The sequence below is a fragment of the Hibiscus syriacus genome, unplaced genomic scaffold (genome assembly GCF_006381635.1).
Source record: "Hibiscus syriacus cultivar Baekdansim isolate YM2019G1 unplaced genomic scaffold, ASM638163v2 tig00001644_pilon, whole genome shotgun sequence".
Taxonomy (NCBI): Eukaryota; Viridiplantae; Streptophyta; class Magnoliopsida; order Malvales; family Malvaceae; genus Hibiscus; species Hibiscus syriacus.
The window spans coordinates 6,556,635-6,570,918 of record NW_024061878.1 but is presented as its reverse complement, the minus strand read 5'-3'; the positions used below and the strand labels follow the sequence as shown (position 1 = coordinate 6,570,918).

The 14,284-nt window shown below is 34.7% G+C and overlaps 1 protein-coding gene across 1 annotated transcript; it reads left to right on the top strand.

Moving 5' to 3' along the window:
* Positions 1 to 140: 140 nt before the first annotated feature.
* LOC120128546 (ubiquitin carboxyl-terminal hydrolase 13-like) lies at positions 141 to 12,155 on the top strand. Its single transcript, XM_039146217.1, has 30 exons — positions 141 to 338; positions 497 to 563; positions 739 to 889; positions 1,006 to 1,163; positions 1,613 to 1,878; positions 1,960 to 2,178; positions 2,265 to 2,373; positions 2,467 to 2,582; positions 2,992 to 3,090; positions 3,689 to 3,798; positions 4,314 to 4,388; positions 4,630 to 4,708; positions 4,829 to 4,975; positions 6,083 to 6,163; positions 6,240 to 6,359; positions 6,459 to 6,581; positions 7,254 to 7,331; positions 7,820 to 7,908; positions 7,992 to 8,100; positions 8,457 to 8,525; positions 8,612 to 8,722; positions 9,886 to 9,941; positions 10,079 to 10,256; positions 10,342 to 10,392; positions 10,566 to 10,631; positions 10,998 to 11,063; positions 11,417 to 11,503; positions 11,623 to 11,739; positions 11,944 to 12,018; positions 12,096 to 12,155. Exons 1-30 carry the CDS (start codon positions 309 to 311, stop codon positions 12,153 to 12,155), a joined length of 3,162 nt encoding a protein of 1,053 aa, XP_039002148.1. The 5' UTR covers positions 141 to 308.
* The last annotated feature ends 2,129 nt before the right edge of the window (positions 12,156 to 14,284 follow it).

Sequence of the window (14,284 nt, the reverse complement as noted above, 5' to 3'; positions counted from 1 at the left end):
TAAAATGGAAGTTCAGTTTTTATTTTATAATTGTACGCCGTATTTGAATACTGGTATTGTATAGTATATGAATTGTACCGTACCCAACAATTCACGTCGGAAGAACAAAATGGAAGTGAACACTCGGAATACCGAAAACACCCTTTCCCAAATAACCATCGACAGACCCTTCGTTCTCCTCGCTTCTCTTCTTCACTGTAATAAAAATCATCCCCCCCTCGAAAAAAAAAACCCTTCGCTCTCAGTTTCCCCTTTGTTTTTCCTTTTTTTTCCGTAAACTTCGAAGTTTACCTCTCAATTTCATTGCTATGACTGTCATGACCCCTGCTGCCGTCGATGTACTCTCTCTCTTTCTCTCTCTCTTTCTTACTTCCTTTTGTTTATGATTTGTTTTCTTTTGTTAATTGATTTTTTGTGTGTGCAATTTTGGTTTATTGATGGATCTGATTCTTCTGATTTAATTAACTTTTTCTGGAATTTTCTTCGATTTCTTTAGCAACAAGAAGACGAGGAAATGCTCGTCCCTCAGTCTGATTTGAACGACAATCACCAACCCATGGAAGGTACTCTTTTCCTTTTTTTCTTTTTCCTTTCGGGAAATTTACTACTTTAATTCGCTTACGTCAATGCAAGTTTCTAAAAAATAAAATAAAATTCTAGCTGTCTTTTGGATAGCACTGAAAAGGGAGGGGGTTTAATCTGATTGCGATCCTCGTGATTTGAATGTTTAATTGTTAGTTGTAGCGCAACCCGAGACTGCAAATACTGTGGAAAATCAACCAGTTGAGGATCCTCCTTCATCGAGATTCACTTGGAGGATTGAGAACTTCTCTAGGTTAAACGCTAAGAAGCATTATTCTGAAGTATTTGTTGTTGGTGGTTATAAATGGTACATCTCTCTCTCTCTCCCCCTTTTCTCGTTGATAGTGCTACTGTTCTTTTTCTCTCTGTTTTTTTTGGCGATGGTAATTGATGATTTTGATACTTTTGGTTATAATTGCTTAGGAGAATACTTCTATTTCCAAAGGGAAACAATGTGGATCATTTGTCTATGTATCTTGATGTTGCTGATTCAGCAAGCTTACCGTATGGGTGGAGTAGATATGCACAGTTCAGTTTGGCAGTAGTTAATCAAATTCATAGCAAATATTCTATTAGAAAAGGTATTATCCTTTAAGTAGATTATATGTACACCGTTTAAGTATTCTTTTCTTGGTATTATAAATTCAAAATAGTTTGTTGCTATTTTGCTGCGGCAGTTTCGTTTTTCTGATCAATGCCAGGTCAAGAACGTCCTCATCTGTGCTGCTCTTTCATCATTTCAAAGAGTTATGCTTTTGTCACCCTTTTGATAAGTAGTCTACTATGGATTTGATGCAATGAAAGTCATCTCTGATTAAAAAGAAAATGATGCCTTTATGATGCCCTATTATTAATCAAATTAAAAGGAAAATGTAGCCTTTATGATGCACTAGCTTAGCTCTTAGTAACATGTTCAAGTCTTAGTTTTTCTCAATTATTTTTTGGTTATTTGATGTGAATGTTATCATAACATTGGAGAGTATAATTTAAGCTTATTAAAATTTGCACTTACCTGACTTGGATTTTGCAGAAACGCAACACCAGTTTAATGCACGAGAAAGTGATTGGGGTTTTACATCCTTTATGCCCCTTGGCGAGTTATACGATCCTTGCCGAGGGTTTCTTGTGAATGACACTTTGATTGTTGAAGCAGAGGTGGTTGTCCGCAGAATTGTTGATTACTGGACATATGACTCAAAGAAGGAAACTGGTTATGTTGGACTTAAAAATCAAGGAGCAACATGTTACATGAACTCTCTGCTCCAAACTCTGTATCACATTCCTTACTTCAGGAAGGTAAGTACTGATGCTCCATATTTTGCCGAAATGATGTGTTGTTGGGTTACTTTTGTTAATGCTTCACTTGTTATATTTCAGGCAGTTTATCATATGCCTACAACAGAGAATGATATGCCATCTGGAAGCATCCCTCTCGCTCTGCAGAGTTTATTTTACAAACTCCAGTACAGTGACAGCAGTGTTGCAACAAAAGAGCTGACTAAATCTTTTGGATGGGACACACATGATTCTTTCATGCAGCATGATGTTCAGGAACTTAATAGGGTTCTTTGTGAAAAACTTGAAGATAAAATGAAGGTCAAATACATCAATGATCTTTAATCATGAGTTTATTCTAATGTGAATCCGAAGTAAATTATGATTTCTTCTGTTATTCCCACCAGGGAACTGTTGTGGAGGGCACTATACAGCAGTTGTTTGAGGGGCACCATATGAACTACATTGAGTGTATTAATGTGGACTATAAATCAACAAGGAAGGAGTCATTTTATGGTATCTGTTTCTTTCAAATTTTTTTAACTACTGCTTGGGATGTCACGAGTCCTGTTCTCCGGTTGATTCTAATTTACTTCTTGCCTATACCAGATCTTCAGCTGGATGTTAAAGGCTGTCATGATGTATATGCTTCTTTTGACAAGTATGTAGAAGTTGAACGCCTCGAAGATGATAATAAATATCATGCTGAGCAATATGGATTGCAGGTAAGCTTATGTTGTATTTTGTTAAACACGAGATTCTAAAAGATATTTGTAATGACATGATTAAAGTAGATGTAAAATTTTATCAATCAATTATCATGCTTCTAAGACAATACCAATAGGATGATCTATGCGTACATCACAAATTACTTGATTGCTTGAGAATTTTCCTTTTGTTAGATCGTTGTGCAGTAGTGAAACGCTGCATAACAGTTGCTGTTTTGGCCTGGGTGCACAGCATGTGTCTATTTTTGCGTACATCACAAATTACTTGATTACTTGATTGTAACAAATTGTCATCTTGTGCACTTCTGGAACTGGATTACTTTGGAAGTTTCCTCTTTACACAAGAATTCTTTTTTCTTTTAGTTTTTTTATTTTGCGTTTTGAATTTTGGATGATGTTATTCCAGGATGCTAAGAAGGGTGTGTTGTTCATCGACTTCCCTCCAGTCCTTCAACTTCAGCTTAAACGATTTGAATATGATTTTATGCGAGACACTATGGTCAAGGTTAGCAGTTATAACATATTAATTCTGTTTGTTTCTTCTTAGTCAATGGTACATGTGCAGCCAAGTGGTCTCCAATGTTAGTGCATAAAATGATAAAACATGACGAAAATTTTCCTTTTGCTGAAAGTATACAAGAAGTTAGTTCCATGTTCATGCTTAGCTCTTAATATATGCAAGCCTGTGTGCTGATATAATGCAATGACTGTTCTATTTTCTTTAATGACTTAAATGAGGCTCCATCAGGACTAATTTGAAGGATTAACCAAAAACTTATACCTTCCCATGAAGATGGAACATGGAACTAACTTGCTTTAAAGACTTAAAAGAGTCTTTAAAGCCTCTCTTCATTTTGTTTAGAGAACAAAATGCAATGACTAATTTGCTTTAAAGACTTAAAAGAGGCACCATCATGACTGTTCTATTTTTTCAGTGTATGATGGACCTTTTTTTTAATCTCAGTGAGACGTTTTTGTTGTCCTGTCATCTGACAGATATCAGCTTCTTGTTGGCTTGCTTTTATTGTTTTGTGCTAAAATTTTTTCGTTTGTTTATATCCTTGATTCTAATGGTTATATTAATATTTCCACTTGTTATGTAGATTAATGATCGCTATGAGTTCCCATTGCAACTTGACCTTGACCGAGATGGTGGAAAATACTTATCACCAGATGCTGATAGGAGAGTCCGCAATCTTTACACACTTCACAGGTGCCTTAAACATTAAGCATTTACTCTGTCTCAGCTGTGTTCTTTCATTTCCATCTTGTAATCAGTAGCTAGTAAGCTGAAGGATTAACCAAAAATTTATACCTTCCCATGTCCTTTCAACTTTTTTTTTAATTTTTTTTCAAATAAAGTTTATGGTAGAAATATTTCTTCTAGATGTTTTTCTTGGATATAAACAAAAGAAAAGTTTAGATACCACCCATGTACTTAGGTTCTCTAATGATGTTAAGAAAGGTTGCATATGCGTGTACCGGTTGATAGTGCTGGTGCGTGGTTTTTATGCGAAAGACATATGAAATGTTTATTTAATGCTTATAATAACATTATGTCTAGAATGCGACCATGCACTTGGGTTCTCTAATGATACCATGAAAGATGGTATATGCGCACAAGTTGATTTTGCTGTTGCACAATTTTTACTGACAGTACATATTACTTTGTGTTTCTTTAATGCTTATAATAACATATGGTGCTTACAACTTTGAGTTTGGTTACAGTGTCCTCGTTCACAGTGGTGGAGTGCATGGTGGACATTATTATGCATTTATTAGGCCGACACTTTCTGATCAATGGTACAGATCATATCAATGCGTAAAATTTATACTATGCAAAAGCTAAGTAAATGAAAAAGAAATAGGATAATAATTATTGTCATAAAAAACGAATGGATTACTAAATGCTTAGTCTGGTGCATGACTATTAAATTAGCTAAGGCAGATTGTAATTAAGGTACTCTATTGCTTGCATATGCCAGCTATGCTTCGGAGTCTTGAATGTGATACTTCTTTCATATTGATATTGTTTGCTTTTCAGGTATAAATTTGATGATGAAAGAGTAACCAAAGAAGATATAAAAAGGGCATTAGAGGAGCAGTATGGTGGTGAAGAAGAGGTACTAGCATGTTTTGTGCACTGTTTTTTTTAACTTCTTGTTTTAGTTTTTCTGCTTTTAACTGTATGTACCTTCAGGGTTATTGTTTTTAACAAAATTTCTTTTCTTGTGGTGTGCCAGTTACCACAGACAAATCCAGGATTCAATAATACTCCTTTTAAATTTACCAAGTATTCAAATGCATACATGCTGGTGTATATACGTGAAAGTGACAAAGACAAGATAATATGTAATGTGGATGCGAAGGATATTGCTGAGCATCTTAGGGTAAGATTTCATTGTTATATGTTGGAGCTGAAAACAGTGGTGGATCTTGACATTTAGTTTTGAGGGGGGCGATTGAAATACTAAATTGGTAAAAGAAAACTGCAATCTTGTCGAATATGTTCTTGTTGCTATTTCTATTTGGTTCTTGCAAACTGATGTGCTTATTTACTAATATTTTCATGCCAGTATATTTTCCTATATATAATATATATTATTTATGCTATCTTAATTCCTTTCCTAACTTCAGCAATTCCTTTTGAACTTCATATCCTCAACATATCGAACTTAATATTTAAATAAGCCGACATAAATGTTTCTGACATAGAAAGCAAAGAGATTCTTATTGAGGATTGAAAACGAAACAAAAACAGAATTTGAAGATTGAAAACGAAACAAAAACAGAATTTGAAGATCAAAATAGAAGACAAACATTCAGCAGCAAAAGTAGAAAAAACGACTCTCGGTAAGAGTTTAGTAGAAAAAACTAGTATTTAGAGAAGTTAGTTTAAGTTTGCATGATTTTGATTTGATATTTATATCAAAACAATTAATTTGTAAATAAGATTGGGGTACGATACAATTTGAAAATGTTGTTTTAACTTCTTTAGTTTATCGTACATAGAATTCGCTGTCAATTATATAAAGTTTATATCGAGGGTCCAATCTAATATATGATTACATATAAATATATACACTTTGATTGTTTTTAAAATTCGTTGAGGGGACAAGGCCTCCTTGGCACTTCTTATGCTCTGCCTTTTGGCTGAAAATGGGCCGATTCAAACGATGTGATAGGCAGGGAGTTAGGCTTGAAAAAGTTAACTAGTCCCCAACTAGGTTTGAGATTCGGTTACTAGTACCTACTAGGTTTGAGCTTGGGTTGTTATTGGCTAGGGATATCAATTGGGCGGGGCATGTGTGGTGATGCTCCTCCTGCACCCATCTCCGCGAAGAATTTTCATCCTCTGATTGTGTCTTGGTTGCTTTATCAAGAGTAATCAGCAATGAGCTCTTACCAAGCTGATTTTTAAGAGTTGTATCTCAATTTGGTTATTTCAGATCCTTCCTTTCTCACATTTTAATATGCAATGTTTTTAACTTTCTTAGGTGAGGTTGAAGAAAGAACAAGAAGAGAAGGAGCATAAAAAAAAGGAGAAGGCAGAGGCACACCTTTACACTATTATAAAGGTTGTTTGAGTCATTATTTTAGTGACTAGATTGAGCATTTTTTTGATTACTTTCTTACAGCTATATGATTGTCTAGGTCGCGCGTGATGATGATCTTGCAGAGCAGATTGGAAAGGATATATATTTTGATCTTGTGGATCATGATAAGGTCAGGAGTTTCCGGATTCAGAAGCAGATAACTTTCAATGTGTTTAAGGTATGGTAAATAGAAAAAAGAGGTTCTTTTCAGTGTGTTACTTTGCCCTTGGGGTAATAGTTTTACCGTGTTCTTGATTTATCTTGTTCGTGCACGCAGGAAGAGATTGCTAAAGAGTTTGGCATACCAGTGCAATTTCAGCGTTTCTGGTTGTGGGCCAAGCGTCAAAATCATACATACCGTCCAAACCGGCCATTGACACCTTTGGAGGAAACACAATCTGTAATATTCCTTGGCATAAATTATATATGTTTTGGTTCAAAATCCTTGTTTCAGGAGTATTTGTGTATAGTTTTTGCTTCAATTTTTGTTCAACAGAGATACATGCTTCTTTTTTTTTTTATAAGAAAGAGGCCTCGTTAAAAACCCCATTCATAACCGTCGAGCTGCAAGAGTAACCCAACGGATATTGGAAGGAGGAAAAGAGTGGCCCATAAATTTATTGCTAAGACACAAAGTACACCAAGGCTGCAACCAAGCAATTACAAACCAGTTCCCAAAGGCCTAAAGCTCTCCTCACCCGAGACACACAATACATAACATCAAGAACAAAACAACTACTCAATGACAGCTTTGGCTAGGCTATCCGCCTCCCAATTAAAGCATCTGTTAACATGAAACAGAGATACAGGCTCATTAGCTTTAACTGGTTGTCTTCATTTATCCTGATAGCCTTTGCATGCATATCGTTTTATGCCTATCCTGTTGAATGAATTTATATTTATACATATGTTTCTCTTTAAAAAATATGCCTTTCCTGTTGAATGAATATATATATATATTTACATATGTTTTTCTCTTTAGAAAATGTACAGAAAACCCCAGAAAAATGTTGAAAGCATGATGAATTTACCTTTTTAAAACTGTGTGCTAACTTCGACTTTCCTCACTTAGGTTGGAACACTGCGGGAGGTATCAAATAAGGTCCACAATGCAGAATTAAAGTTGTACTTGGAAGTTGAGCTTGGACTGGTAGTATGGTTTTCCATTTCTTAAGTTTTCTGTCTAGCGATGTTATTTATCTCATTCAGGATCTTCATTATCAGCCCCAAAATAAGAATAAGAGAGCATTTTTTGAGATTCTAAGAGCTTCTGCAAAAGGTTGTTTTGTCAGAGTAGAAATTAGGCATTGCCAGCAAGTCTTTTCATTTATTGCTAGAGTTCTGAACTCTAAGTTCCAGTGCAGTGAGTCCATGGATCTAAGCTTGGCAACCTCAAATGTATAAAAAAGTTAGGCATCAGACTTTGAAGTTTTAAGCTTCACTCATGTCCACTGTAGAATTACTTATCTGTCCTTGAAATACAAGTTAGTGAGATTCGTAACTATCTCCCTTTTGTTGAATTCTTCAGGAAGTTCTCTGTATGAATCTTATGAAAATGATTGTTCAATTCAGTCTTGCTCCCTTGTTGATTTTTTGGTTGTCTTATATTTGTTTCATGACTTAAACATTACTATTCAGGATTTACTCCCAATTGCTCCACCAGATAAGACAAAGGAAGACATTTTACTTTTCATCAAGCACTATGATCCTGAGAAAGAAGAGCTTCGGTAAGTTGTCTCATGTTTGTTTTTCCTTGTCTTCTGGCAAGGTAAGTGAAATCGTATGAGGGATAATCTTTCTGTTGTGTCAGCTTTGTTGGAAGGATGTTTGTGAAAAGCACATGCAAGCCAATAGAAATTTTATCAAAATTAAACAAAATGGCAGGGTATGCTCCTGATGAAGAGATCAACCTTTACGAGGTTTGCTTCTTATAATTATTTCTGCAATGGTTGTATTTTCAGTTCTCTTTCAACTCGTTTCTGTCATATCCATTTCTCTTTTGCATGCATTTGGTGATAGTAATTGAAGCTAATATATGGTTCTATAAATGAACCCCACCCCAACAGTGGTTTTATTTGGGATTATTCAGGCATATTCTCAGTTATTTTCACTTGGACGGTTAATAAATTACTTGTTTATTAATAACTATGTAACAGTATTTTTGCGTTTGACTGTGATGTTGTTATCATTTCCATCTGGTTAATTTGTCCAAACATTTGTTTAAATTTTGACATTCTGATGAGGAATAATACCTTGAGTATGCTTTAATGTACAGGAAATTAAATTTGAGCCCAGTGTTATGTGTGAACCAATTGACAAGAAAATAACATTCCGAAGTAGCCAGGTATGCGTTGCACTTCATTTTCGAATAATTGATATTTTGTTTGATCCTATTTAAGTGTTTTGTTCATATATCATTTTCCAATGCAGCTTGAGGATGGTGACATTGTTTGCTTTCAAAAGTCTCTCCCTGTTGAAAGCATTGAACAATTCCGCTATCCAGATGTTCCTTCATTTTTGGAATATGTGCATAATCGTCAAGTACATTCTCTTTATCCTTTATATATGCAACTGCCTTGCAGTGAGTTTATTTCATTATTTCCATTGCATTTTTATCTGAAGTCTTGATGCGAGTGCTGATGGTCAGCTGACCTGTCTGTCATGTGGCCACTTTTATATGGGTGCTTTTAAAAATTCTGCTTGTGATTGTTGATGTGTGCTAGTGTTGATCTGTCTGTCATGTGGCTGCTTATTATATAACTGCTTTTAGAAATTCTTCTTGCAATTGATGGTATGCTAGGTTGATTGGTCAGAAGCTAATGTGCAACTGATTGTGACTTTGTTCTCTCTGATTAGTTTTATTAGCTGGAGAGTTTTGTATGCTTTTCTGGACACATTTCATTAATTCTATGAGCAGTTTTTGATCTATCATCTTAGGATAGTGGTCACACATATCAATGTTTATCATCATTGCTATTTGCTAATAGATTAAAGCAGAAACAAATTAACTTATTTTTATTGCATTTGCACTGTTTCACTGTCTCAATAGGCCCTATAGTCTGATTGATAAGATCATGATATCTAAAGTTATCAATTATAGTGTTTGCTTGATTCCAGTAAACAGTCTATTTCTATGTTAAATTTCCTAATTTGAAAGTATTCAATCTTTCTCTCCTTTAAAAATGCATTTGATGAATGAAAATGGTAAGAATCACATTTGGTTCTGCATTTTCTATTTAAAGAAAATTATCTTTAAGCATAATTAATTCCGATTTGTTTATTTTAAACATAAAAGTTAACAGGACTAGTAGTCTAGTACGCAAGAACTAAATAGAAGAATAGGAGAAGTATAACTTTTTAGGTTGTGATGATGAATGCAGCCTTTTTCATTTGTATACGTTTATGGATTATGTTTTTGCATTACCCAGAAAAGGAGTAAGGTGTATGGATATATTTTTGTCTATTAATAATACAGTAAAAGCTCTATGTATCCATATAGTTTTCAAACTATTTTAGCTCACTTACAAATATTGCCCATGCCTTTGCATGTTAAGCTGTTAGCCTATCTGTAGAGACATATTTCTTTATGGTAGATTGTACACTTTCAGTCTTTAAACCTTCAGTTATATCCATGCTCGAATTAACTTTTTTTGCTTCATGAACAAAAGTAATATTTGATTTTTTTTATCCTTTCTTTATGGTAGATTGTACATTTTCGGTCTTTGGAAAAACCCAAGGAAGATGATTTTTGTCTGGAGATGTAAGTTCAAGATTTTGGTAGAAGTTGACTTCCTTTACTTTTGCAATTGACATAACTTTATTTACTGTTATTTTCTTCTATTTTTTTATATGAATGTGATGATCCAAGATTCACACTCCTTTCTTTTGAATGTTTAGGTCAAGGCTTTATACTTATGATGATGTTGTTGAAAGAGTAGCTCAACAACTTGGTTTGAATGATCCGTCCAAAATCAGACTTACATCTCACAACTGTTACTCTCAGCAACCCAAACCTCAGCCTATTAAGTACCGTGGAGTGGATCATTTGTCTGATATGCTGGTCCACTACAACCAGGTAATAATCAAATTCCCTTAGTAGTGCATATCGAAAGGCCAAATGATGAAAATCTAAGAGCTAACCAATTTTTAGTTTTTGTCAGACTCTGATATTTTTATATGAAGTGTTAGAATCCCTCTACCTGAATTACAAGGTCTGTTATTCATACTATTAGGCTTCCGAAACAGAGCACTGTGGGTGATGTGATTAACGATCTTAAGACGAAGGTAAGTGTTATTTCATTCCTTGGGTCAAAATGATCATGTTGAAGACACGTATTTTTTATGGATAATAGAATAAAATTGGTGAATCATTATTCTGAAACAGGTGGAGTTGTCTCATCCTGATGCAGAACTGAGGTTGCTTGAAGTTTTCTATCACAAGATCTACAAGGTCTGGATGTCATTATTTTCATTGTTGTTTTCTTTTAGTGTTTACCTTGAAAGTGGGAAATGAGCAACGGCAACTCTTTACATCTTTATTTGATTTCCTTGGGATGCTTAGGTGATGGATTGTAATGTCTTGGTTCTTTCATAATCCTCTAATGCCATCAAACTTTCTTATTTGTTTAAAACTTTACATTGCTTGTTGATAAGATTGTTTCACTGTTTAGTTTCTTGATAGCATTTCCGCATTTGTGTTTCATTTTTTTGTCTCTCTGACTGGTTTGCTATTTGAGGTTCCTTTATTACCTAGGCTATTGTACCTTTTCCTTCCCTCTAATTACAAAATTTTGAATGTTTCTATATATTTCTGCAGATTTTCCCGCCTAGTGAGAAGATTGAGAATATAAATGACCAGTACTGGACATTAAGGGCAGAAGAGGTTAGTTCCTTCCCCGCGCCTTCTGTTCCTATCATGCATGCACTCATATATCATGCATGTTGTGATCTAATGAATCAGTTTCCTTTTTTGTATTTTGCCAGTTCTGATTTTACCTAGTGAGAAGATTGAGAATATAAATGACCACTGGACATTAAGGGCAGAAGAGGTTAGTTCCTTCCCCGCGCCTTCTGTTCCTATCATGCATGCACTCATATATCATGCATGTTGTGATCTAATGAATCAGTTTCCTTTTTTGTATTTTGCCAGTTCTGATTTTACGAATATAATTTCATAGATAGTCTTTCTTTAAGATATGAAGAGCTGGTTTTGATGGTTGTTCTTTAATCTTACAGATTCCAGAAGAAGAGAAAAATCTTGGTCCAAATGATCGTCTTATTCATGTTTACCACTTCACTAAAGAAACAGCTCAGAATCAAATGGTAACAATCTTGATATTATTACACATTGTCTTATTTTCAGCTTCCATTTTGCTTTGCTTATCATTTCTTCTTTATCACTATCATGCTTCCTTACCAATTTATCTGTCTTGTTTTTGCAGCAAATTCTAAATTTTGGAGAACCGTTTTTCTTGGTGATTCATGAAGGTGAAACCTTGGCTAAAATAAAAATCAGATTACAGAAAAAGCTGCAAGTTCCAGATGAGGATTTTGCTAAGGTTGGTTGTACTTCCTGTATGCCATGTGAGCTTATGCTCACTGATCTACCCTAATCCTTCTCGTTTTCAACGGCTTTTCTCTTCTCCTTTGATGTTGACATATCCTCTGTCAATATGTTTTGAAGTAGACATTTTTCATTCCCCTGTCTCTGTTTTCCTATATCCTTTTCTTTTTTATTTATATGAAACCTGTTTTCTTTTCAGTGGAAGTTTGCATTCCTCTCGCTGGGTCGGCCAGAATACCTTCAAGATTCTGATATTGTATCTAGTCGTTTTCAGGTGCGCATATTGTTTTTTGTATGTTATTTGAAACATTTCTCCAAGTTTCATTCACATTTAACTTTACATATATTCAGAGACGAGATGTTTATGGTGCTTGGGAGCAGTACCTTGGGCTGGATCTTTTAAGGCCATGATTAATCAATCTGCTTTTTCCGAGTCCATAAAAATGGCTAGCCTTTGAGATGCCACGAATATGACTCTGCTTAAATGACATCACACTTCTTTGCAGAACCGGCACACCTTTGAGAAGCCTGTTAAAATCTACAATTAGGGACTATTTAGATTTTACCTCCTTTTAATGATATTGCACCATAGAGTTGCACTCTACATGAGCTAAAAGCAAATGACAATGTGGGGCGACAAGAAGCTAGCTCTGAACTGACATCTGTTGACATTTTCTTGTTGATTTTTATTGGATAATGTAATTCTTTGGGTCGAAGGACTTCCTTTTAAGTAAGCAAAGTGTGCGTCTGCAAATGTTGAATACGATCTACTGAGGTTTTTGCTACTACTTTCGGTCTTGGTTCTATCACAATGGGGGCAAGTTGCCTGTGTAATTTGTTAGTACATAAACAAGATTTTGGATTATTAGTGAATTTATGTATACACAGTATAGTTTAGGAGAAGATTTTGATTTTTGCTATTCCCTTTTGTTTGGTTTCCCTTATTTTTTTGCCCATTTAGCATTAGCTGCTGCCCTTTGTAATGGTTTTTTTTCTTCAACTTTGCCCAACTCTGAAGCCTCAAATCTTTTCAATGTCAATCTCCAAATTTGTTCCTCTTTTGTTCTTTTGATACAAAGCTTATTCCTACATGTATGCTATTCATGATGTAGGTGCGAGTTTTAGTAATCATGAATCAAATTTGGGATATTTTTGTATTTTTTTCGAAGTAAATTCTCAAATAAGAAAAAGAGGGAAAATGGCAAAAGAGGTGTCATCTCTTTTTGATTTTTTGTTGTTGGTATAGTGGACCACATGACATCTCATCTGTTTGCTTTTGTGTGCAGGATGTGACTTGACTCCATCCATCCATAATAGTATGAACATGTACCATGACCCAATTTGGACCACATTTCGGTCTTCTCGGGGCTTATGTGGTTCTTATTCCACCCCATGTGGATTTTTCCATTACATGATTTTAGTGATCGCTTATTACATCACTCGTCTTTTGTGTCCACATGCATTGGATTAAAGGACACATGGAACAAAAATGTTTTGGACATAAATTCGGTACATGTCTTATCTTATTTAAGAACAATAGCACGTGCATGAATTAAATGCCCACATGTCATGACCTTTGAAACGTAGTAGGCAAGGAACCTAAGGGGTGTCTCAATAGTAAAGAATGATACAGTATTTTTTTTTTCATGATTCACAGTTAAATAATAAAATCTTTAAGATTCATATATAAAACAATTACTATCATGGAATCACGTATGAACATAAAGATTATCCCGATAAATATGAATAATACTTGTTTAAAGATATACCCTGCATTATTTAGTAGGTCTTAACTGTTGATATTTGTTTTGAATCTCATATGTAAATGTTATTGGGTATAATTTTAAAATTTTAGTTCGAATATCTTATTGAGTTGATTTTTGAAAATTAGGTCTTCAATGAACGACCGGAAGTTAGGGTCAACTTACGTTAGGCGGTTGTGAGAGTGACTAACACGGAGAGAGAAAATTGATGGGAACGTTAAAAAGATGACGCCCGAAGTGTGCGAGGCTCACAGAAGAGACACGATGAAGACCAATAGGTGGAGACATTGTTGCGATGGAGACAAGAAGACAAGCCCAAATGGGAGTTTGGAGGAATCGTTGGATGAGTGGTAACTATATTATCGACAAAAAGTAAAGCAGAGGTCGAACGACGAAGGATGGATCAACGATGATGTGAAGACGATGGTGGGAACTATGGAGAACGCGAGGATAGTTAATAGAGACGAAATTGAAACAAAAAGGGACATCCACATAATAAGTCCCTAAACTATGACAATTTTAAAAGTAGGTCATTAAATTATTATCAAATTATTATTAAATTTATAACAACCCTAAACCCGATTGGGCCTAAAGTGTTACATTAGCTATCGAGACAACCCCTAGTTTTAAAATATTTGTTCATTTTTTCAAACATACTGAATGGTATTATGATAAATCATAAATAATTGATATAAAAACATTTTACAGACATAATTTAAACCAAAATAATACGGACAGTGAGTTTAATAAAATGAATACATGAGTAAGGTCTTATGA

Excerpts from the sequence above, each read along its gene's own strand:
- LOC120128546 (XM_039146217.1), top strand. The coding sequence starts at position 309 with ATGACTGTCATGACCCCTGCTGCCGTCGAT. Across the intron at positions 8,101-8,456 it reads AAGAGATCAACCTTTACGAG|GAAATTAAATTTGAGCCCAG; the intron begins GTTTGCTTCTTA and ends TTTAATGTACAG. Across the intron at positions 10,257-10,341 it reads TGCTGGTCCACTACAACCAG|ACTCTGATATTTTTATATGA; the intron begins GTAATAATCAAA and ends AGTTTTTGTCAG.